This window comes from Accipiter gentilis, chromosome 25 (genome assembly GCF_929443795.1).
Source record: "Accipiter gentilis chromosome 25, bAccGen1.1, whole genome shotgun sequence".
NCBI classification, from domain to species: domain Eukaryota; kingdom Metazoa; phylum Chordata; class Aves; order Accipitriformes; family Accipitridae; genus Astur; species Astur gentilis.
The window spans coordinates 12497398-12522876 of NC_064904.1; the positions used below are offsets into that span (position 1 = coordinate 12497398).

The 25479-nt window shown below is 42.0% G+C and overlaps 1 protein-coding gene across 5 annotated transcripts in view; it reads left to right on the forward strand.

The window, feature by feature from the left end:
* The window catches only part of KIF26A (kinesin family member 26A), a 102448-nt gene that overhangs the window by 23287 nt on the left and 53682 nt on the right, over nucleotides 1-25479 (forward strand). For all 5 annotated transcript variants that reach the window (XM_049828342.1, XM_049828340.1, XM_049828341.1 and 2 more), the window contains one exon: nucleotides 12468-12968. In XM_049828342.1, the coding sequence (XP_049684299.1) occupies nucleotides 12468-12968 (501 nt within the window). The remainder of the gene's footprint in view (nucleotides 1-12467; nucleotides 12969-25479) is intronic.

Below are 25479 nucleotides of genomic sequence, written 5' to 3' on the forward strand. Positions count from 1 at the left end.
TTCAGTGACTATTTGCTGATTGGAGCTGGAGCAATAACATTCTGTTCTGTGCCTTCTGTGCAGGTTTTCCCTGTGAATCACAGCATCAGTCTTGTGAAGTAAAACACACATCTTTGAGCATATCCTGCATAATGGGTTTCTCTGAGACTAGAGCTGCAAGTGTAAATCAAATACTGCCAGTACACAGTCAGTGTGCGGGATGGTTCTGAGTCCTGGAACCAACCCCTTGGATTTCTCAAGTTGACCATTGGGAGTGGAGTTTCTGGCCCAGCTGACATAAACAGGCAGAGGAACAAAGGATAGTGTGTCTCAGCTCTGGATTTACATCACCTCAAGTGCTGTCCGTGTCTGTTTGATTGTATGTTTTTTATTCATATACCTTGTACTTTAAAAACATGATTCTTTCAGAAGTACTGTGGCTTTGGAAGACATGTAGGCTCAAATAAAAAAGAGAAAATCTATTTTCATTAAATAAGCCTATCGGGGTCATTACTACTTCTGGTTGAATTTAGCAGACCTGTGATGTGCAGGAGGCTGGACAAGATGGTTATCTTTGGCCTTTAACTCTAATGATCTGTAGAACTGCTTCGGCACTGTCCACAATGGGAGCTGTTTGACAAGCTGTCCCATTTTATAAGGATGTTAGCCAGGCATGATTGCGCAGTTTTCTGGTTTTAAATATGTATTTACATTTCTAATAACACATGCCACCCAAATTGCCTCAGTATTTTATTTTTAATGATTTATTGGAAATTTGACACATTATCTACTGCCACAAAACTTGTTTTAAAATGAAGGGGAAAATTTGCACACTAAGATGTAACTTCACTCATCACCCAACAATGACAAACGTGCATTTCATGGGCATTTTATGAAATGGAGAGGCAGGTTGGTGAAAGAGTTCATTGCTGATTTGAAGTTAGGAATGGGGACGCTTCCGCTGAGAGGGGGAAATACCGACTTTGCATTCAGTATCAGTGTTGCCATGGATTTCTTTAGGGCCCAGGTCTCACTCTGGGGCTGTAGTTTCTCTTCTGAAAAGAACCCTTTCCTTCTCTGTACTTGGCCTTTTCCAGCAGGGGATGAGGCAGCTTCTTTTCCAAGGTCCCAGACCACAAATTAAAATAACGTCCTTTTATGTAGTACCTTCAGTTGAATGGAAACATAAATGTAACCTACGATGTTAGGCATTGTCTACGTTTGTGGAATGTAGAATAAAGGAGCAACGTTAGATACCGTAAATGTTTAAGAGCCCTGTAAGTGTGACTGGTAGGATGAGCTAGAGCCTTTCATCTCTTAGTTGCTGGTTTTAATAGGATCTGGCTTGAAGAGTTTTGAAAGTTGTTGCCAGGTATTTGATTGCTTCTGTGTCTCGGGAGATAAGGCTTTTTTTTTTTCTTTTTTTTTTTTTTTTCTTGTGAAGAGCCTGAAAGCCTTTACAGATGTATTTTCACAAGCCATCTGTGGGCATGTGGCCATGTCTACATATATGTGTGTTATAGGCAGATACAAGCTCACTTTGCCCAAGTGTTTAATATGTTTGTATCCCATGTTGTAGCAGAGTTTATAAACCCTATTAACATGGCTTTCAATATACTCTCAGCATGGGTGGAGTCGTTTTTTGTCTGCCTGTGGGCATAGCCACATTGATACATGTTCGTAGAAGAGAGACCTCAGGCAAAGGGAGTTGCTTCTCTTTGATTACGCCAGCCCTTTGGGTGGGGAGAGGTTGCACAGCTTGCAAGTTTCACAGGACCACTGCAGGGCTTCCCACCGTAAGGATTACAGGTGGCTATTAATGATAGGACTGTTGCTGTCCTGCTCACATGAGTGTGATTTTCTGGGCTGATAAAGACAATTCTTACTTGTTATTTTGGTTGCGTAGAAAATAGGCAATGCCTTTTGGTGCCCAGTCTGGTATTTTTAGGGTTCAAGCGTGGACACATGTTTTATTGTTCACAATGCAGTATAGCCATTAAAAGTCTTGTTACAAGACTGTATGATCAAAGGATAGCAGCCAACTTGCGGAAAGTGGTATCTTTATGGGAACACAAAGTACTCGCATGCAAAGCAATCGAGTGATCTGACATATGACTGTTAAAAATAAGTTGTTTTGTAGATAAGGACTATCTAATACTGCTCAGGTAATGGCTGTTGAAGACCAACAGGATCAACAGAAACAGGAACAAGAATATCTTACTACTAATAATAATCTTGTTCTTGCTATATTTCTGCATAGTGTCTTACTATGACACTGCTACTAGTTCATGGTCCGTGATGTGGTGCTAGATGCTGAACTTCTCATCTAAAGAAACTGTTGAAATACAAGTCTAGGTAAATTACAGCCATAGAACACACTGGGCTATTTTAAGTTTTCAGGAACTCTTTAAGTAACTAGTCCCTATTGTTCTTTTTTCAGTGTATATGTTTAGGTTTTTGATATCTCTGCCCATCTGTCATTTGTGTGGGTATCTGGGGGAAACCATACCTTTTTTTTTTTTTTTGTGATTATTTGTTACTCCTGAAAACCTGATAGAAATGTCTCCGGGTCAGACGAGCAACAGGTTTACTGAGAAAATTTTTTTGAAGATGCTGTGAAATGTGTTGATGGCAGAGCCTCTAGAAAAATCTGGACAGGTAAGTCTGCAGATAGCTATGGATTCATCTTTCTCATGCCATCCTGTTAGAGACATTTCTGGTGTACCATCAGCAACCCTGAGTTGTCTTCCATTTGTAATCTAGAATGACATGTTTGCATTCCTTCACGGCTCCTTTTAGTGGGCTTTGCAATGAGGTTTTTTTGAACCTTTGCAGGGAGATAGTCTAGTTACTGTAATAAAACTAGTACAGTCTGCTGGGTTTTTGGTTTTTTGTTCTTTTCTTTCCAGTTCTCATTTCTGAGGTTTTAATCAATCTTGGTTATTATATTTATTTCCAGAATGTTATGGACAGCTAGGAGTGGTTGGACTTACACCATCTAATTTAGGCATCTCATTTGGATTCCTAAAATTATCCCCTGAACCTGTAGGGAATGAAATGTAACAATTCTGTACTTTTTTATCTGTAAGGGTAGATTGAAAGTAGAAAATATATATGTAGTATAGTTGATGACAAAGAATGTTTTGGGTATCATGGTGACGGGCTGTGAGTATTCAGCAAAAGAAGAATTATTCAAGGTGATACAGAGTGTCACAACTAGGACAAGAGGAATGGAATTAATACAGGAATGGTGCACATTGGAAAACTTGCTGTTTGCAAGGTAGCATAGGTTACTGAGTAGTCATCTAAGGAGAATAGTATTTTGAAGTCTATATTCCTTGTCTGTCTGTGGCACTTGAACCCAAGCACCAAGTCTGTCTACAGATGCATTACTCATCTTTCCAAAACTAGGATCATAAGAACGTACGTCTAGAAAAGGATCTTCAGATCTTTAAAAAGTAGTCCAGCTTCCTCCACTGAGATGGGTTCCCCTGTCTCTTCATTACCTCCCATGAATGTTTCTCACCTGCTCTTCAGAACCTTCAGTCACGAAGGAACAAGATTTCTCAACATCATTTTGGAGTACTTGCCGCTATTCACTCACCTTTGACAGTTTTTCTCAAGACATCTTTGGTGAAAAGTAGCATGATTTCTTATTTTCCTTTCCCAGGTAGGTATGGAAAGTAATTGGTCACCAGTCTCTTTGTAACTACTTTTTGTGCACTGGAGGATTCTGCTCAGTTTTCGTTTTTCTAAACCAAATAAACCACACTCCTTTGAACTTCCCACAACCTTCTTGTTTTCTAAACTGATTTTGTCCTATAGACACTTCTCAAATGGTCTGTCTCCATCTGCTGTTTATATGGCTGAGATCATCCTTCACCCTGATGAGATTCCATAGGAGGATCATTTGATTCTTTGGGCGGTGTCCCTCACCTGCAGATGTCCCTCAGGATCTGCGTATTTATCTTTTCTCTCTAACACAAGATGGGGCCAGCAGAATGAGGTCAATCACTTCTGTGCACCAGCATCTTAACTGAAACCGAGGGGCAACCATGGACCTTATTTCCATCCAAGTCCAGAGATACTGGAGGTGCCAGGACCCCACTTTCCAACAGGTAGCTGATAGCAAATTTGTGAATTTGCTTGCTGAAGTTGCTCTGCTGAAGAGCAGTATTAAAAAAAAAAAGCCACCCACGAATCCTTTTTAAAGACCTGCTGTGGGATGAACAGATTGGAGAGGGAGGTGGTGTCTCACACTTGTGCCACCAAGTAAGCAAAGGAGTTGGATCAGACTCTTCAGGCAGTGTGTGGCCTGCTTGTGGTTGAGGAGTTAGAAATACACTTTGTCATTCCTTTTCTATTCATCCCAGCTTAGAGGTTTTTTTTTTTTTCTTTTTTTTTCTTTATGAATTCCCAGCAAGGACAAAAAGGAAAAACTCTAACCCACTACAGTACTGCTTAAATTCAAATGTAACCCCCAAATTTTTCAGCCAACAAGTCAGTTTTCGGTGAAGCAGTTAAACTGAGGCAGTGGCGCTTTAATTAAGATGAAGAATAAGCGTAATCCACTTTGTTTCTGGAGACAGACTGCCTGGTGTGCTAACTGTGCACTATATGCAGCAATTTGTAGCTTGCAGGAGGAGTGCACAATGGGCAGCCCTTCGGTTGTGAAAGCTAAATCGTTTCTGTACAGTCCTCAAGTATTCATTTACCAAACAAATAATTGATAAAATGAGCAAGTGGAAGAGACACTAAGAGGGTGTGATCCAATGCCAAGCACTGGTTTTCATAGCTGGTTTTAAATCTACATTATGCTAATTACGTTCATGTGTAAAATGTGTCTACTCCCTAACTTCTGCCACTGAGCATTCTTTTAATTGGATTCAGATGGTTGGACTGAAACAGTTGCAGGGTTTGTATACAGATGTCCTGAGTGCTCCAAGCACCTTCTCTCCTATCCAGTTTTTCTAAGCCAGAGTCGCTTTCCCTGCAGCTGGTGTCCAGAAGTTCTTGAACTCCCTCATTAAAGGTCTGCCTGATAAAAATGGGCACGGTTCGACTGGGACATGCGCAGTTACGATCGTTTAAACATGCTGAAGATCTCACCTGGGGCATGACTCCTCTCCTAGTCCATTGGGCTGTCTGGGCTGGGTTGCTGGTCCCCGGCCAGAGTTCGTCAGTGAAGGAGTCCCTCTCACAAGGCTTACCATTGCAATTTGTCATACTGAAAACACGGGCCGTTGCCAGAATAATGGTAATAGTGGAAACAGCCTTTTGTTTCCAATAAAATTATATTAAGAGTTGATATTTCCGAGGCATTTTGACAAGGCAGCATGTTTTCTGTGTAGTGGTGCTGTGCTCTGATTTTCATCCCTATGCTGACATTCTGAGCAGCCTGATTGAACTCAGACTGTACGTGGAGTAGGTAGCATTCAATGTGATGAAGGTATCGGAGAGCATCGGTTTCCCAAGTAGTTGTTCTAACACTTTTCATAGGCACTCAGTTTGCTTTTAAGAGGAAAGAGAAGTTGTGAATTTTCATAGAGTGTAACAGGCAGAGTTTCTGTAATCTGATTTACCATGCTCATAGACTAACCAAAATTTACTCTCTGGTTTCAAGGAAGAAATAATTAAGGATGGAAAGTTATTTATCTTTTAAATAAAAGTGTCTAATTTCTATCAAAAGTTTTTGTCTGAATTTCTGTAAGGCAACTTTGTCTAAGTGGCTATTTCTGAAAGTAATAGTCAAACAAAGGCTTTTCAGACACCGAAGTATTGTGTGATGATGGGTACGCAACTATTTCCCCAAACACTTGCTGCTGTTCAAAATGATAATACTTTGATGAAGGTTTAAAAAAAAAAAAAAAGAGAGAAAGAAAAAAAGACACAACGGGTGTTGGAAGATGGTGGTTTTGTATGAACAAAATCAGTACTGAATTTGCATTGTGAAGTTTCAGTAAGCCACAGACCCAAGAGGGAAAATTAAAGGATTACTTAAAACCAACAATAAACATGCAAATTAAAAGTCATTATTTTTAATGAAGTCATACACTATTAAAAATAAGCACAAAATTACATACTAGTTTGGATGTGTAGTTTATAGAATACACCAAATGTTAAAATTGAATGAAATTAAGAAAAGCATTTTCCAAAGGCAAGTAAAATATCTGTTTAATTAGATCGTAAAGAAAGGAGATTAAAAGTAATATTTTGCGATACAGTAATTACTGCTTTTCAGAAGTAGTCAGGTTCCTGTGTGTTGATCTAAATTTAACTCTGATAGCAGATCTCTTCGGGGTCTTTTGTTTTGTTTGTGTCTTTAATTATTTTAAATCGTAACCACTACCTTTATTTTGTGTTCTTTGCACTGAACGCACTGCATGGCTGTTTGCTCCAATACTCTGCCTGCTCATGAACGCAAATGTGGGTGATCAGCTCATACCCTGTGGTTCTGCGATGTTAAAAGCCAAGTCGTTGCAGGGGACTATACAGCAAGATAACAGGAAAGGCGGCTGAAACCATTGGGAGGTGGGTTGAGGTGCTGATGGGAGCCTGAGATGTAAATAAACCAGATTGCTCTCATTTCCTCTTTCCACTGTATTATGCATTCCAATAGCACTATTCATCTTTATGACAGACACCTATTGCTTTAACTTTACTGCGGGCCACTGAAGTACATTAAAGTGGGCAGGAAATAGAAATAAATAGAGTTCAGTGAGGCTGCAGAATAACTAAACACGCTGCAGTCATTTTTAGTGTGGGGTCATGCGGGTTTTAGCAGATTTATCGTATTGCTTGACTTTTGTTAGAAAGATGGGTGCTGTTTAGAAGAGATGCAATATACTTATAAGTAAGAGAATGTGCTCCCCCCCCAACTCTTTGGGATGCCAAAGATGAAAAGAAACTGGGTTGAGTCTCAGTGGGGTAGAGTCAGTGGGATATGTCTGTGTGCAGTACCTGAGGTTGTGGTTAGAAACAGAATAATGGGATTGGAGATTTGAAGAAATCCTGCTAGGGGACAGCATGGAAGGAGGACCACAGTCCATTGGCTTAAATTAATCTGCCACCTAAATGTAGTGAGACATTCAGGTAGAGAGGCCAGCTGGAATTTAGTCTTAAAAATGCATCTATTTGTTTTTTAATGCACGTGCATTTTGCTCACTTTGGAATTGTGGATTGCTCTCCTGCTTATTCAGAGGGCTGTTTCAAGGACAGCATGGTTACACTGCAAGTTCTAGATACCCTTAACCCTCAGGAGATGGGACTTCTGGTGAATTCTGTTTTTGTGAAAGCTTTGTGTGTTTGTTTTTCCTTGATTGTTTATATTCTGATAAGATTAGGTCAGTAAATGAATGAATTCACAACATCAGTTACTTGAAGACTTAGAGCTCGTATTTTCGCTCCCTTGAGATAGCTGCTTGGAAACTTTTCTTTAAAAAAAAAATAAAAATTACCATTAGCACTGTTGGTTTTTTTTCCCCCTTGATTACATTGAGCAGTCTTTGGTTTTGCTGAATATACTGTGTTCTTTTTCTTCTTTTTTTTTGACAATGACTGCTATATAGTTGAAAGCAAGCATCAGCCTTCAAAATACTGGTCAATATAGAAGATATTAGCGGATATTTCACAATGTCATGTAAGATAAAAACTAATTTGTAAGCAGTGCGGCAGAAATCTGGAAAGACAATTAAGACACAAAATCATTAACATTGATTCTTTTGCACTGGGAAAGTATATTCCTTTCTCCCAAAGCATCCTTTAAAAAGGTTGTTTACCTAGATCTGTATTTAAGTATATATTTCAGTGTGACATTCAGTGATTCTTCTTCTTTCTTTTTAATTATCTTTATATCAAGAATTTAATTTAATTCAGAATACTGCTCCAGATACACTTGCATTGCAGAAAGTAGTGCCAGGCAGAAATGCAGGTAATTACTGAGGACGGTTGCTGGCAATTTGACTTTTCATCATTTGTTCGTCATCGTTTGTTCGCACTCTGTGGATAGTTCCTTGCTGAAAGGATTAGGTTACAGATGGGTGGGTATTACTTCAGGGACTTCTTAAGTGAGAATCCAGATGCTTTTCTGCGTCCTCGCCTCTTGCTTAGTTTGGGAGTTACAAGTCAGTAGCTGCAGGTAAGATTTAAAGCTTGTATCTTTGTTTCTCTCTCTCAATGGAAAAACTCTCTATGACTCCTTGTTAACTGAACAAACCATCTAACTGCAAACTTTAAATACCTGGGAAATTACAGATTGAGCTAAAATTTCAAAAGAATCTAGTTTTTTAAGTGCAATACCACTGACAAACTGCTTCAGGTATTCAGAAGAGTTCAGCTCCAGCAAGGTCATTTGGTGTTGCACGCTTTTGAAAACTTGGCTATGATTTTGGTGCCTAAGCTGTAGAGGGGCTTTTCAGAGCTGTTGGCCTTTGGGCCACATCCCAGTTGCTTTGAGTATGCCTATAGTTTCAAGGGCAGCGGTCTCGGGACGTGGCATTTTACAGTTGTGAGATGTGGGTTTTGTTTGTGTGCCCCACACGCAGCGCATCGGTGGTACCCGCGTAGCTGAAGCCCTGCTTGGTCCTTGCTGCATTTCATGGGGAGGCAGCAGCAGCTGAGGTATACATCAGAGAGGGAAGCGTGAATTAAAGTGGCTGTTTCTTTCTTTCTGTTGTATGTTGCTCTGGATGTGTTTTCAAATCTGAGCTCGTTTTCCCTGCTCCTGGTTCAGAGGTAAAGCCTGAAGGCAGACCCCAGGCTAAACGCAGCTGGTGTTGAACTAAATGGGTGTTTTGCTGTGTGTTCTAGCGGGAGCACAATCTTGATTTCCCAAGTCTACCATCTTGCCCAGTTGAGCTTGGAAGGACTTGCAGACCATGTCTGTGTGCTCTTCCTCGTGTGGGCCATTTGCACGTGTGTGTTTAATCTCCCAGTAGCAGTTTGCAAGCTTGCTTGTGTCTGTAAGAACTGCTTGCTGAAAAACAGTGGTAAATTCCAGCGTTTCAGAAAATTCTTCCTCCTATAAATACATGTAATTATCTCGTGCCTTGACCTTGCTGGGGGCTGCTGGGCTCCCCGGTGCGGTTGTCCTTTGTGGGGCCATTTATTTTAACTTTCTAACAGTCTGTGATGTTTGAATATCTAAAATTTGTACGCAGAAGTTAACAAGCTGAGACTGAATTTAGGGGCTTGGTTTCTGTAGTGGGAGGGGAAGCTGTGAATGTTACAGCATCGCAGTATTTTGCTTATCCTGCTTGTTCAGAAGGTAAGAACAGCATTTGGAAAGTAGGCGTGACAAAGACAGCATAGTTTATTTATGCTGTGCAGGAATAAAGGAGTCATCTTTGTAGCACAGCAGACTAAATTGGTTTTGGAGTGCTATTTGGAATAGAGGCTTGTGTGTCCCACATTTAGTTTTGTGCCAATCCCCCCAGCGCCTTGCACACCGTCTTTATCTGCCTTGCCTCTCTGCAGGCAGAGCAGTAACAAGAATGGGTTTAACTGCTTCCCCCCCTCCTTTGTGTGCATCTAATGCATTTGGTCACTCAAGTTTTATTTCTTCCCTCTGTAAAACATGAGAGTGTAACTTCCACCCCAGCCTTGTTAGGGTGCGAGCTGCCGAAGCGGGGGCTCCCCAGGACCAGGCATCGTCACCGGGTAGTAAAACCTCTTTAATGGGGCTGGCTTAACTTTTAAGTTATGGTTAATGTTTTTAACAGTAACTTGTGTTTCCTCTGCCCTTCACGCCCAACCATTAGCCAGGTGTTTTTGTCGCACAGAGTGGAAAAATAAAAGTAATCTAACCGTACAGCTGGGCCCTCGGTGAGGTGCTGGAGGAGGATGGCCACAGATGCAAACTGGGGATCACAGAGGCTGGATGAGTGGGCTAAAAGTCTCCTTGTAAATGCTTGGCGAAACGCAAGCGCTGGAAATGAGATGGCTTTTTTTTTTTTTTGTCCTACTATGAATAAATTAGACGGTTTAAATTTGGCATCCTCTTCGCTTATATGGTTTGGTCTGTGTAATTTTCTAAATACATAAAAAAAATTTTTTTTTTTGTTCCCCCCTTTAATATGGCATCCACTGGATTTCCTTGTAACTGCAAGACGGGCCTGACTCTGATCTGCCTTACGCTGTAAACTGTGTTTATGGAGCTAGAATTGGGGTCATTAATTTTCTTTACATCAAAAGAAGTAGTTTCTTTTAAATGAGAAGCCTGTTTCACCTAGTAATTCGCTTTAATTGCTTATTTGAAACTTTTGACATTTGATAGCAATTTAAACATTGCCAGATGAGGCTCACGCAGTCGGGACCTGCAGGTGCTTCCTTGTGTGCCCAACTTGGATCAAAGGAGCGAGCCCAGGGATGTGCCTGGCCGCGGACGGGGCACCCGGCGCTGGAAGTTGCTGTTTTCTGGGGCTGTTTGAATAGATGCTGTGTGTCGGCCTCATCAAGAATTTGCTCAGAGGGCTCTCCCTTGGAAAGGTTTCTGCAGAGCGTGGTGCTGTTTGTTTTTCTTGGGAGATAGACTGCGTGGCCTTTGTTTTGCCTAAGGCTTAATAGTGCTTGCAGCACTGAGTATGTTTTTTAAGTCTAACCAATAGCCCTTTCTGCTGAAGCGTTAGAAAAAAAGTTTCTAAAATATTAATTACTTTTTGTTTTCCTGAGTAATATCTGTTAATTTAGTATTATCGTCTTCTGGGAGGTTTGGAGGGAAAGAATTTTCTTGCTCATGAGGGTAAGCAAATGGTGCAACTTCAAAGGCATTTTTACCAGGATCTAAACCTCGATAAAGAGAAGAGGCAAAAATGAAACAGTGTCTTTCACTTGATTTTGTAAACTGGTTCACTAATGTGAATGCAATTTATTGTTCAGTCAGCAGCAGGAGTAGCTTTCCTTAGCCTGAGAAGTATTTATTGTTTTTAAGTCGGTAAATAAACAATAATTTAGATTATTGCGGAAAGAGCAACTTTTGTTAATAGCTTTTGGCTGCGGAACGATGCGATGCTAGATATACTCACAATGGTTCGTATCAACACGGTACTGTGTCTTGGGAGATAGATTAAAAACTCTTGCAGGAGTAGTCCAGCAGCTGAAATTGAGATAAATTCCATGCTGCTGCTGAAGTTAGGCAGTGTTTTAGGACTTTCTGAATTTAGAGCAAAGGGAAATAGCGCAGCTGAAAGCGAATGAGCAAAGCCAAAGTACCAGCGCCAAGACTTCTTAAAAGAGTTTTATTGATGTGTGTTGTAATTAAAACCAGAATTAGTTAGTTTTCTAATAGGACATTCATTTCCTAGAGAGCAATTGCAGCTTGGCATAAAGTAATACATTTTAAAAAATGAGTACTGATCTGGGGATACCCCCAGCATATGTTGGATGGCTGACTTACTAGCTTTGTGTGCCCTCATTATTAACAAGCAAATTAAGTATTTTCACTTGAAATAATTATACAAATAAACCTTTGGCTGTGCTGTGATTTCATTAAAACCTTAATTGTTTAGAGAGCTCAATGAGAGTGTGTGAAGTTGGGTCAGTTTTACTGCACAGCATTAGCCTCGATAGCAGATTTACAGCAGGGCTGGATTTAATCTCTTGACTAATCTTTACAGTAGCAGGCTTGGGATGGGAAGGCGTTTGTGTGTTTCAGGAGATAGGTAACTCTATCTCTGAACTGGAAACACAGAGCTGGGTTTTAAAATGCCTGGGCAGCCTTAAAATGAACTAGCAAGGGGGAGGGGTGGTGGTGGTGGAGAAATTGCTCTGTGGAAACAAAATAGGTGTTGCTTTTAAATCAGCTTCTTAGTGTGCACATTGTCACACCTTCACACATGGCTGTAGGCTCAAATCTATTTCTCATCAAAGCAGCTGTAGCGTAAGGGAATATTGTGACCATCTGGGTTGCAAAGATCAGAAGTAACAGTCCTTACTAGCAGAGGAGCCAGCTGCGGGCAGCACCATGTAAACTGGTTTTTATGCCACTTGATTAATCATTTCTGAGGGCGAGGACAACAAACCGTTTACCAGGTCACGCACTAATTTTTTGCAATACTTTAAAGTCTGATTTTCCTGTGTTTAAGGTGGCGGAATGCCTTTGAAACACACTGTGTGATATTTGTGGGTTCAGCATCTCAGCTAACATTGTTCCTGAGCCCGGGAAACACAGGCACGTTAGATGTGTCCAAGGGAGAGTTAATTAGAGGAATGAGTAGTTGTCAAGTAGACCACAGCTCCACTGTTTAATTCGGATGATAATTTTCATGCTGGGTCTAATACAAATGAATTCACGTATGGCTTACTAATCCACTGTGACCTGCGAGCCTTTTAGGGTATTCGGGGGAAAAAAGGCTGAGAGTTCCCAGAACAGATTTAAAGTGCTTCCATGGGTGGAGAGCAAATGACAGAGAACTTTTGTCTTTTTCTTTCTTTTTGTCTTTCTGCGTTGTTTTAACTCCGTATGGTTTTTCTGCCTTTCCCCACTCCTTTAGGACCCACGATTATCAGCTTTAATTTTTGACAAGCTTCAAGTGCCTGACTATTTACAGAAAAACAGGAATGAAGGAGAGAGCAGATGCGAAACTTGCGCCACTCACTTGAATCAGCTGAAGCAGGAAGCCATTCAGATGACACACACCCTCAACCAAACCAGCCACCCCGAAATGCCCGACCTCCCGCCCGGCGCCGGGGCGGTGACCAGCGTGGTACCCAGGATGGTCACTGTCTCTTCCCAGCGAGACCTGCCGCTCATCGCCGGTCAGGTGGGCAGGCAGCCTGGAAAGTCACCGAATCTCTTCTCTGGGGCAGAGAGGAAGAAGGGACTCGGATGGTCTCAAGGCGCGGGCGGTTTTCCCAACTCCAGCGTTCAAGTCACCGTGGCCCCCAGCGGTCTGAGCGGGGCTCTGAGCTCGGTCACCATCCAAGCTCAGCAGTACCTCGAGGGCATGTGGAGTATCTCCAGGGTGAACAGCTTCCTGCCTCAGGCTTGTCTAGTAAGTAGCGATAATTCAGACGCTTGCGTGTTTTGTTTGCATGTGTGTGGATCTGTAGAGAGAGAAAGATAGAATTTCTTGAGATATGTACAGATTTATCTTAGAGGGGATCGGCTAACGGTATTCTAAACCGTGTTTCAAGAGCTGAAGTGCTGAAAAAGAGCTTTGAACGATGTTCTGTCAGATGTCACAAGGAATTTGCTTTCTTGTGTCTGATGGTGAGATCCTTTCCTCAGCTGCTTCTGCACCTATTTTAGCTTCCCGTATGCAGGTGATGGTATTTGGCTGTCACGTACCTGGTGACCCCTTTAGAAAAACATAAAAGGCCAAGTTTGTCACATACGAAACTCTGGGAGCTTCATGGGATTATATCAAAGATAAACTTGACCCTCAAGTCTAGCGCTGAACTTCTAAGGCTGTGTTCAGCAGACGCTGTTGATAGACTGTGATGGAGAGCGTTAATCTTCAGGTTAGATGTGCTGCAAGACAGTTTGCTGTAAAAGAGTGCATTCAGAGGGTTGCTTCAGAGCCACATGCCTGTAAATGTCATTGCACTGGAATTTTAGGCATTGATGTTGATTTCCTGTGTTCTGTGTGTATTTTAAGAACTCTTGTGGGAAATGAAGAAGCTTTAGAGGTGCGCGTTACCTTTAAAAGCAAGTTCATTACAGATTTGTGGCAATCTGTGGAACCGTGCTAAGGTTATAGTGACTGGTCTTGACTAAGATTATTCCTAAACTGTTTACACATGGTAGTGAACAGGGGAGTGTGAGTAATGGTGAAATGTGTACAAACAGAAGTAATGGTTTTCACTTAAATCCGTTGTAGCGGATGTTGCAAGACCAGGTATGTTGGTGCTAGACAGCTTTAAATTTAACATAATGCCTTATGTGCTGTTGTAGATATAAACACTACCTAATATTGCTCGGTAGCTTCAGCTGGCTGAGCTCCAAGATCATCAGAGATAAATATTTAAGAGTGCTGCTGTCTAACATTACTTTTACAGGGTGGCTGTTGTGTTTCTTTCCAGAAAAAGCTTGGAGACGCGATTCCTCCTTCCCGTATTTCTCTCTCATACGGAAATTTGTGAATGCACATACAGCCCACCTTTGAGGGCTCCCCATTTAAATCCAGTGAATCTCCACTGATGTCAGATAGCTCTCTGATGATTTTACATTGAGAAAAGGGAAAAAACCTGGCCCATTCAGCTCTTCGTGGTTTGAGGAACTGCTGCTATGAGTGCTTTTCTCTAAAATTCTGCTCCATGCGTTAGGGATCAATTTGGCCAACGTAAGGCATATGATGTTACCTTTTAATTATCTCTTAAATTCTGTGCATATCACAGAAATGTAGGAAAAAAAAAAAAAAGAAGGAAGGCTACTGGGTTAAGAAGCCTGTGCTCTCTGAAAGCAGAAATATTTCCATTTCTCTGCTAATTCCTTGTTTGCCCTTATTCTTGTCTTAAATAATTCACTAACAGCCAGCTCCAGATTTCTTCCTGCTTAACCATGCTGACTGATAGATGTGGTTTTCCCTAACCACTGCATTATTCTAAGATAAAACTAAGTTGCCTCATTTAACCCCTGTGAAGGAAAAATGTGTATAATGTAACAGAGCTTAAGTGTGATCTAGAAATGTGCAAAGAAACTCGGTAGCCTGGAAAACAGCAACCTTTAATGAAAGGACAAACACTGTTAGGCTGTGAGCGTTGGAGGCTGCTTGGATGTCATCCAGTCATCTGCAAGGACAGTTTAGATTTAGAAGCAGTTTTTGGACAGAAGCTAGGCTTCAGTTGTGTCGTCCCCCCCCTTTTTTTTTAAATATATTTTTAAATTCATTTAAGCCTAAATGTAGTTACTGAAGACTGTGTTGTGCATCTCTTCCCAGATTGTGCTTTCTGTGTCTCCCTGAATTCTACTGCCTTTTGTATTATTAAGAACCTTGTCTCTGATGAAGCTATTTGAGTGGGTGAGGCAGAAAGTGCTTCCCTTACGTTTTTTCCCTGAGGAATCACAGGTGTCGAAGGAAATAGGATTGGAGGGATTTCAGGAATCAGCTAGTATAGTCCTTGCCTAGGACAGCATCCACAGCAGGGCATTCTTGTCCAATGCTCGCCTCAGCTCATCTTACAATTTTGCAAAGACTGTGATTCCCTGACTTCTATTGATTGTGAAGTCTGAACTTCTTTTCCTATTAGAAAAGTTTACTTGATTTATTTCTTTTTTTTTTTTTTTTTTAAAACCCTGGTTAGCGAGATGATTTTGTCTATTCTTTCCTGAAGTTGGAGACAGGGTTTAGGTTTAAGATTAACCCGGGGAGAGAGCTGTGGATATATGTCCTTTTAGAGATCTCTGTCTTTAGTAACCTTTCCCATCTTCCTGTGGGGCAAAGCTGGTCTGGCTAGAGGAATTCTAGAGCAAGAAGAATTGCAGTAGAAAGGACACCATTGAATGTACTATTTATTATGTGTAATGTGACTACACCTTGGAGTCTTCAGCCCCCGTGTCAGCAAGATACTGCACAAATGCAGAAGAAAAAGATGGCCCTTTTCCTGGGGGGGTTTACACTCTCAGTTGTGATACGAGTTATTTTGACCACTCTGTAAGTACCCCTGTTTCACTGGGAATCTGTACTTTTGCCTTGTTTTCTTACCAAAGGGGGGGGGTTTGAAACAAGTGCTGAACTCCCTGGTAAGAAAGTGTTAGCAAGCGCCTTACCTCTCGGGGACTTAACTCAGTGCTGCATACGAAGTGAGCGTGATAAATTTTCTAAAGATGGGAAGACGGACACAGATAAAGGCTGGGGTTCATCTCAACTATTTTTAGCTGCCAAAAAGACAGGTGTTTATTCTAAGCTAATTACCGAGGCTTCCTTTGTAGTTGTGGGAGAGCAACAGGCACCTCCAAGAAATGCTTTGTCCTTCTCCTCTTGGATGTCTGTCTTGGCTCGCCCTGTCCGCCGAAGCGCCTGTGGCTTTCTGCTGGTGCTGGCAGAGCCCAGGCGGGTGACGCGGAGCAAACCCTCGCATGGGCGGCCGCTGTGGGGTGCTGGGTGCCCAGTGCCCCGTGGGCGTGAAAATACACCCCAGCGTGTGGCTGCCAGACCTCAGGAGACCTTGTACCTACAGACGTTTCTCCAGGATCCACGTTTTTTTATTTACGGTTAGTTTTAATAGTGGCGGTAGTGGAATTGTCTGCGGAAAGAAAAAAAATTGCCTGATTTCTGCTCTTCTCCTCTCCCTCCCCAAACTCGCATGTATTACCTTGTAATGTCACTTACGGTTGCAAAAACACTTCTGGGCTGAATGTTGGGGGTCAGAAGTGCAGGTCATCGTAAATTTTTAATATATGTTTGGAGTTCAAGTGTGAAAATCCATTATAGAGATTATAAATTTTTTGAACAGGAATGTGTCTTCGAAGCATAGTGTGGGTGCTGCTCAAACCAAAATAATAACCGTGGGCTTCAGGAGCCGTGAAGAGGAACAGTAATTAAGGATCTGGACGAAGGCCCAGGGAGGGGAAGACTAGGATTGCAACCAAGGTGCAAAAGGTGAAGATGCAATCAGCTGCTTTACCCAAGTGGCCTGTTGTAAAAAATTACAAAAAATAATCACCAGTAGCAGTGATAAGTAGGCTGACCAGACAGCGAGCACTGTGGAGGGGAGGGAGCTCGTGTAACTCTGGTAAGACATCTGATTTGTAGTGGACGACTGACAACTTTAATTAATAAATAGTTTTATATTGATGTTTTTAATTCTAGATGTGACAAGTGAATACAAGGTTACTGCTCAAATGAAAAAACATGTTAGCGGTGCTCAGCTTTGCCACTCAGTTTAACATAGCAGCAAAGGAGCAAGGGGAATTTAGGCTTCCTAGATGTGTTGAGATCTGGCTGAGAGGTAGAACATTAAAACCACTGAAAATACCTTGTATATCTATTAGAAGTATCTGCATGTATTGTGGAAAAATAGAGGTCTTACTGTATGCTTTCAATTGACTGTGTTATTAGTATGCAGTGTTATGTGCTGCATAAAAGTGGTAAAGTAGCCATGCCATGTGCTATAAAGACATCACAGTGAAATAGAGTTTGTTTTTGCAAATTGCTTTTTCTTTTATCTTATGCAAAATGAAATCCTTGCCACACTGTATTTCTAATTTGAATATATACAATTGGTACTGGTTATAAGGCAAAATATTGTGGCTCCTTGAATCTTCACCAGTTCCTAAGTTGCTTTAAAAATATATTAAAAAATGCACCACTAGGAAATAGGAAAAGTTGGAGCCCTGGAAAATGGAAGGTGACTTAAGTAAAACTTTTAGAGCATATGTATATAAAATGGTAAATTTATCAAAATCCAATGTATGTCCCAGAGAGTATTTGCAAATTTAAAGGTAGGTGTAAGCTTATGGCCTGGTGCAGAGAGGGGAGGGCTCACCCACAGCACATGTAAATGGGTGCATATACTCTAAAGGAGTGATGTTCCTTTGTTTTATGTGAAAAATCTCTGAGTTATTTTAGTCACAGCTCAAGCTTTCCTGTAGTTCCTAGGAATAAGTCTTCTGCTTACCATAATCTGAACCAGATGGATTCATCTGAGGGTAGTTCAGCCTCTGTTGACTTTCCTTAAATCCTCTTTGTTTGTTTATAGCAAGGATGACTTACATTTTGCTTAGAAGATGCAATAAAAATCTGACTGTGGAAAAGAGAATGACAAGATTTACTTTCCAGCATTTACTTTTTTACTTTGATAAATGTCATACCAAATGGATTTTTAAATTAATTTTTAAAATCCTCCTTGATAGCTTTCTCAGTGACCTTTTATTAATACAATGCGTGAAATATATTTTGTAACGAAACAATTAAAATATAGTGCTTTGACCATAAATCTTGTCTGTGAGACATCGGGATGACTTTGAGCTTTGGGACATTGCTCAGACTCCACATATAACATCTTGATTCTGCAGAAGTCAATAGCAAACCCCAGACAGGTGGTGGGGCCAGGGCTGCATAGAGGCTTTTCTGTTTTCCCTTTAGCTTTAGTGGTGCTGGTGTTACTGCTTTTGTAGAGGAAGTACATAAAGGAAAGGGGGTGGCAAAAAAAAAAAAAAAAAAAAAAAAAAAGCTTCAAAGTTAGTGTTGGTCACTGTCCGTAACAAGTCTGAACAGCAGAAGGAAACCTTTTGATCCAAGTTACTAAATGCTTTCTCATACTAACCTAATTTATAGCCCCCATGGAAAAGACCTTTCCTGAGACTGTTGCAGTCTCAGGCTGAGCAGTAATGCCTTGCGTTGCACTTTGCTGCCTTAGCAAATGCAGGGAGGGTGTGAGATGTGGGAGGACGATGCTTCTACTGGCGCCGTGTATTGAGTCAGCGAGACCCTGCCCCAGCAGCCAGATAGGAGACCAGCTTAGAAAACGTGGGTCGGAAATCCAGCCTTAAACACGCAGATAAAAACGTAGCCCTCCGTTTTGTGTAGCTGCTAAGGTCTTAGTGCTCTCTTTTTCTAGATTGCCCCCAGTGTAGGATGCCCAAGGTGAAAATGAGGTTACCTTTTAATTCCCAGGTATCAGAGTGGCTTAGGAAAAATGTTAAAGAGTCGACAGAAAGGGTACTGGCTACAAGATGGAAATAAGTGTTTTCTTAGGTGAGGGTGTGGATTGCATATCTTTATACTGTGTGTTTGACACTTTGGCCATAGCATTGGTTTTACAGTTGTGGGATAGGGTAACTATTCGCAGGACTCAGACCCTCTTGTGGCTCAGGTTACCACCTGAAAACAGTTCTTTTGATCCTTCACCCCTCTAGGCTAAGCAGTTGTTATTACAGCTTGCACAGGGAAACAAGTCCATACTTGCCTTTGTTGACAATTGAAGTCAACAAGCAATAATAAAGAATGTTGGCCCAGACTTCACCTGTACTCATCAGAGGTAGATTTAAGACAAGCAGACTTTAGAGCTTATGTGCAAATGATAATCCACCGTATTTACCTTTGGCTCACAGGTCATTCTGTCATCCAGCAAGTGTACCATAAGCTACACTAGGATAAAAACTCCCCTCCTTTTTTTGCCCAGAATATTTAAATTTTCTACTCTTGCCTTTGAACTAGTTTCTTAGGGATGGCCTTTTCTCTCCGTTACCTTCAGCTCCTTTTGCTTACTGCTGGTCCATTTATACTCGGCATGTGCTCCGCTATGAATTCTCCAGGAACTGACTGTTAATCGATGCGTCCCACGCCACCCCAACATTAGAAATCACCTTAAAGGAAGACTCATACTTTTTGGCTGGAGACCAGAAGTGTCATCCAACATTTGAGAAGGACTCTCTATGTCTGATGCAGAAGTGCCTTTATGAGGCTACTGTTGCTCTGCACTGGCTACATCGCTTGTTAAGGGTGGGCTGCAGCTGAATGATGCCCTTTGGTTTCAGAGGTTAATGGAGCAGAGAAACCAGATAAATTCAGGCTGATCTCAGGCCCTAGTCATGTGCAGGCTGGTGGAGAGAAAGTCTCTCGCAGTGGTCTCCCTATACCCCATGGAAGGAACTGATTTGCACGGCTGGATTGCCCAGTTGTCCTGCTTCTGTAAAATAGGATTGACTAGCATACGTTTTTTTGGAAAGTGGTTTGAATTTAACATTTGCTCCATAGGCTGTGTACTGGAATGGTGGCATGTTGAGGTTGTGGGCCTCCAGGTAGTCAAGCTGTGCACAGTGCGAGCGTTGCCAAAAGGATCCCCTGTTGTTTTGTGGCATGAGCAGCTGAGCATCTGGCAAATATTGATGCTCTTTTTACTTGCAGCTAGAATCACTGAAATGCCCTGAGTGGTAGCTTCTGAAAGGAGGTTTAGAAAGCATCAATAGAAAATGTATCTAGTTTTCTGTTTCAGCACTTGGGAGACAATTTATGATGTATAGATAGAGTTCATAGACGTTTCAAGCATTTCATATGTGTGTGTTTAATGGAATGGATTGCCACTTTACTGAACATAGCATCAAATCAGCTCTGTTAATTGAAAAAGATTTTTCACATTATTGCTAATGATGTGACACAGTTTCGTTAGAGATGGTGCATAAAATAGCACTACTTGAAATGACATTAATGTATGCATTTAAATTCCTTTTTCCCATTTACGTGCATTATTGATTTTATTTCATTGTTGAGGAGATAATGGATTTATAATTAGAATACAGTCACCGTAATCAATGATGAGATTATTAGACTTATAAATAGACCTTTAAAACTACGATGAGGTAATTTCCCAGTGTAACGAAGGATCAATAATTAGAGGTTTGCTTTGAATCTGAAAGTAGTACTTGTAAGATTCAAGCGTGAAACACTTCTAGGGAAGTGAGTCCATATAAATTATTATACAAACTGGTGTTGTGGTTAGGCATTTTCCAAAGCTGACCTATTATTATTAGTATTATTATTACTTTTGTTTGGTGCCCAAACGCTTCCGAGTTAATTCCTCTGGGTTTGCATAGCTGCCACGATCTCAAAACTGGATGAGGTTGTTCTTTTCTGATTCCTTCATTGAAGGAAGTGTTTGAAAGGTGCTTGTAGGGATTGGCGCTCGGAAGATCTCGCGATGTACGGAAAGAGAAGGGTTAAGGGAGGCGGGATGACCGACAGGCAGTATATAAGGGCGTGACGCAGCTGAATAAACGCCATTTGCAGCATCCTCATATTGGTGTCAGTGCTCTGTGGCCCAGGGTATGGTGGACCCTGTGCCGAGTCCCACGGGGTGATCAGACGAATGTCTACAAGTGGTGACCCTGACGTGATTGGACATCGGCGGATTACGCGGGGCGTAATCGAAGGCCTGGCCAGGCATGGAAGGAGTCCTGAAGGTGTTGGACTCGTGCTCTAGAGAGGATGCCGTTCAGAAGATCATCTGAGTACCTGCACTGTGGTCGTTGTGACCCTTGGGTGCTTGTCAAGTATGACCGCTGTGGACAACAACTCTGGTGACGCACCAGCCGAACATCAAAATGGTGTGACCGATGTTTTGAACACCGCAGATCCACTTTACAGCAACCGCTGTGTGTACCCCATAAGCGGGGGACTATGATATGCTTTTAGACAAAGCCAATCAATTACAGGAGGCAGGTGACAGTGGCTTGACAATCTCCTCTCGTCGACCTGGCAATGGCTCCTGTCTTTGATTGACTGAAAAACGTTGACCCTATTTGGAATCCTTTTGGTGGTGGTTATTATGGTTTGTTGTGGGATACCAGCACTGACTGTTTGCGTGCGGAAACTCTTTATACAGAGTGCGGGTACCCACCAGTACACGAATTACTATGAGGTGGTGGGATCACTTATACCTGTAACGCCAGTTTGTACCGTCGGTCATCCGCCATAGTGAGGGGGGAATTGTAGGGATTGGCGCTCGGAAGATCTCGCGATGTACGGAAAGAGAAGGGTTAAGGGAGGCGGGATGACCGACAGACAGTATATAAGGGCGTGACGCAGTTGAATAAACGCCATTTGCAGCATCCTCATATTGGTGTCAGTGCTCTGTGGCCCAGGGTATGGTGGACCCTGTGCCGAGTCCCACGGGGTGATCAGACGAATGTCTACAGTGCTGTAGGCAGGAGTCCATTGCTGTGTTTTTGGTGTTGTTGGGCAAAGATAAGGGATCTGCCGTTCAGAACCTCCCCCTTCTGCTTCTCAATAATGGCAGTGGTAAAGCTGGGCAAGGCAGTTGGCTGTTGTAGCAGGGAAACAGGATTGGAAGGATGAAGAAGCGGAGAGTGGTCCTTGTGATGCCTGGCTTGGGAAGGGTCTGCGTTTAGTTGGTCCATGCAGAGTAGCTGTGTAGACATCCCATTGAGTCTCCCCAACCTCTCCTGATGACTCTGAAGTACTCAATATGCAGTCAACCTCCTTGTTCTTCGTGCCCTGCCTTGTGATGTCCTGATGTCCAAAATTTGTTGGTTTTTTTTTTTTTTTTTTTTTTTTTTTGGCTGCTGCTACATCTTGATTTCAGAGGAACTGTCAACGACCCTTAGATCTTCCAAGTTGTAACTGCAGGTTTTGAGTTCAGCGTTGTTTAGGAGTCATTTAGGTTATTTTTCCTAAATACGTGATCTTATCTATGTCAAATCTCACCTGACACTTCTTTGCCCACTCACGTTTGGGAAGTTCTTCTGGAGTTCCTCATTACTGTCATGGCATTTGGCTACTTGAAAAAGCTTTGGGACATCTACAGGCTTGCAGATTTCATTCTAGTCATGGTGAATCATGACTGTCTGTGTGTCTGGGTTACAAGGCTCCCACGTGGGGAGTAAACAGCAGGTCAACAAGGAACAGCCACAAGAAAAAGAGCAACATCTGCATAGCTCCATCCTGAATTTGGTACCTCGGTGTCCTTCAACAATGATCACATATCAAATCTGTCCCTGTTTGCGAATTTAATGCTGCTTCATGATCTTGCCCTGTAATTGAATCTTGTTCTCTAGATTTGGGTTTAGTAAAGACCCAGTTTTCCCTTCAGATAATGAGGGCTTGTACCTCTTCCAGCAAAATACTAGTCAATGGGTGCCTTGCATGTGGTAGCTGTCAGGCAAATTGATCCCAAGGGATGTTCTCTTTAAAGTAGTTACATCTAATATGCAAGCAGCTTCAGCATGATTGAAATAGGAATTAGGTATGACAGTGTCTGTCCACCTTTGCCTTTATTTGCTGTCTTTGTATGTCAGTCATTATAACAATATAATGATTATGCTAAAATTGTGAGACCTGTAATTCTTTGGAACGTGGTTATTCCATTTTGCTGAATAGAGAGTAATCAAGGCACAGTGAGATTTTGGTTGAGTTGCCTAAAGTCATTGAGAAGTTTTGTTGCAGTCAGGAAGGCAACACAAGCTCTCCTGATTCAAAGCTCTGTGAGTGTCCTGTGTTTTGCTGCTGTTAGAGACGCATCTGGCCTGTGGAAGTCAGTCCTAATGGAAAAGCATTTGTCTTCTTGTAGGAAACCCAATCCTAAGCTGACAGAAATTTGCATTATTATGGCTTGTTAATGAATTCTTTCACTTGCTCGTATCAGCCTCTGACAAAAAGCAGGGATTCAACTGTATATTTGTTCACTTGAATAAACAGTTAATTTTTAATTTTGACCACAATGGTCAATTAAAACACCCTGAGCAGTACATAGCTATATTTTTTGGCTTTGGAGGCTGTAACTATTGTAATACATGTCAGCAGGGAGGGCTCTGGGCAACACTTTCTGATGCTCGCCTGGAGGCATTAGAAGAAACAGTTCCTCTAGCCTGGCTGTTTTAAATCCACGGCATGTGAAAAGTCCCTATTTAAGAGTGTTTATGTGCAGCAGGATCTACATTCTTCCTGATAGTCCTTTTCCATGTCCTCCTGACTTTCCAGGTGGTGGGGTTTACATATGCAGATAGGGGGGTGAAGTTTGTGTGACTGGTGTTCAGATAGCCATGAAGAAGGAAAAAGAGCATTGCCTGCTGCCTCCTTTGGCACCCGTGTCCCGAGTGGCTGAAATGTGAAGTAATCGGCCCATTGCTGCCTGGTGGCATCTCTGCACTACCAGAGCCCTGGCTGCGGAGACCTTCCAGCCTGAGAACGTGGGCAGGATGAAGGAAGGAACAAGTGTTTCACGGACGAAGGAGGCCTGCCCAAGACCTGCCCAAAACCTTAATAAACTTCTCGGGGACCAAGGCGCATGGTTTAGGAGAGATGTGAGTCAGAGTGAGATCAAGAGCCCCTGGTCAGAGGGGAACAAGCTGCTGCTCCTCCATCCTTGTACTGCCAAGGACACCGGCGCTGGATGCAGCTGGGTGCCTGTGCCCTGCGGTTGAAGGATGAGGTCCTTTCTGTGCGTGAAGCGCAGACTGGTAGTGATTCTTGGTGGTGAAGATCCAAACCCTTAACCTGTCTTAGTAATTCAGATATTTATCCAAAAAGCAAGGGCCTCAGGGTTGTCTTTGGAGCTCCTATATGCTTTCTAGTCTGTGACAGCAGACGGGCCCTCCTATTTCTATTTAATTCTACTTCGCTCTGATTTTTCTCCTTCTGCCTCCAGAGATCAATGACGAGCCAGACATTAGCAACTCTTGTAGCTGAAAACCTGTTTTGGGGGAAGGGATATTACGCTCTGCATTTGATTTACATTGAAGACGAGATGCACATAAAAGCCTGAAACTACAGGTTTAGGCATTCTTGTTACCACATCGCAGCTGCGGGTTATAAAATGACTACAGTAGTGTATTGTACTTATAAAATGCCCTAGTTATTTTATAATGAGCCCTGGCAGAAACATTGTCAAGTGGCAGTAAAAAGTTTATCCAGAACACGTTTCGCTTCAACCTGGCATATGCTGCACTGTTAACTTTACATAATGCTAGTCAGTCAGGAGGAGACATTTCACATAGAAGACATATGCAGGACTTATCCACGCTTACGGGAAAGAAGGGTTTATAGCATGAGTATTATCCAGATAGAGATTTACGTCACATTTGTTCCAGTTAGTGGTAGTAGGTCATAAGAGTCTTAGCATGAATCATTTAGAGGGAAAATCATTGTTTTATCATATACAAACGGTAGATTTAATATATTACAAAATTGTTAGATTGAGTAGTTTTTACAATTTAATTGGCTGTGACGTTCTAGTCTGAAAGGGGAAAATAGTAAGTTAAAGCAAATACTCAAAATTCTGTATGTCTGCCTGCTGGTCAGGAAGGGGTAAAAACAACTTAAAAAGGAAAGGGGAAAAAAAAAAAAAAAAAAGCCCCCGTACAAACTCAGGCTTGATCTTGCTAGAGCTTCACCTGCAATTCACTGTTGAAGCCCTATTGAATGCTTTCATTATGGGACCAATTTTTTGAAATAAAATAAATTATATTGAGTTCTGACTCTGATTACACAGATGTGTCAGACTCGTTGACGCTTTTGTAATTTTCTCCATTCCCTCTTCTGTGAATCTGTTCTTGATACTTACATTTAGACTTCATATCTGGTTACTTTCTTTCGCAGCTCTTTCCAACATTCTGGTTTTCTTTTACTGTGACAGTACTATCCCGGGATTGATCTATTTTTCTCTAGATTTTTATATTCCCATGTTTTTCTTGCTTGTTGCCAGGCACGTATTTTGCGTGCGTTACAAAGTGGCAGCACCTAGCTTGGCTTTTTTGGATCCCTGGACAAAGGTCAGTGTCCAGAGAATGGAAATATTCAGGAGACTGGAAACGTTATGGCTGAGTTTTTGGCTTTGCACTTCAAACTTGTAAAGAGCTTGTAAGGGTTGTAATTGTCCTTCAAATGGTAATGGCCTGACACCCTACTGTGTACCTGGAAATTTAATCTGTGGCCAACTTCTCTACAGTGTAATTTTGGACGAGCCTGACTTGTTTAAACCTGGGCAGATGTTTCCTGCCATCTGGTCACGGCCGGGAACCTGTGTGCTGGGAGTCGGGGACGGGGCAGGGGATGCCCCTGCTCTGCCCAGCCCACCTCCACGGCCCGAGGATGTGGGGTTGCCTCC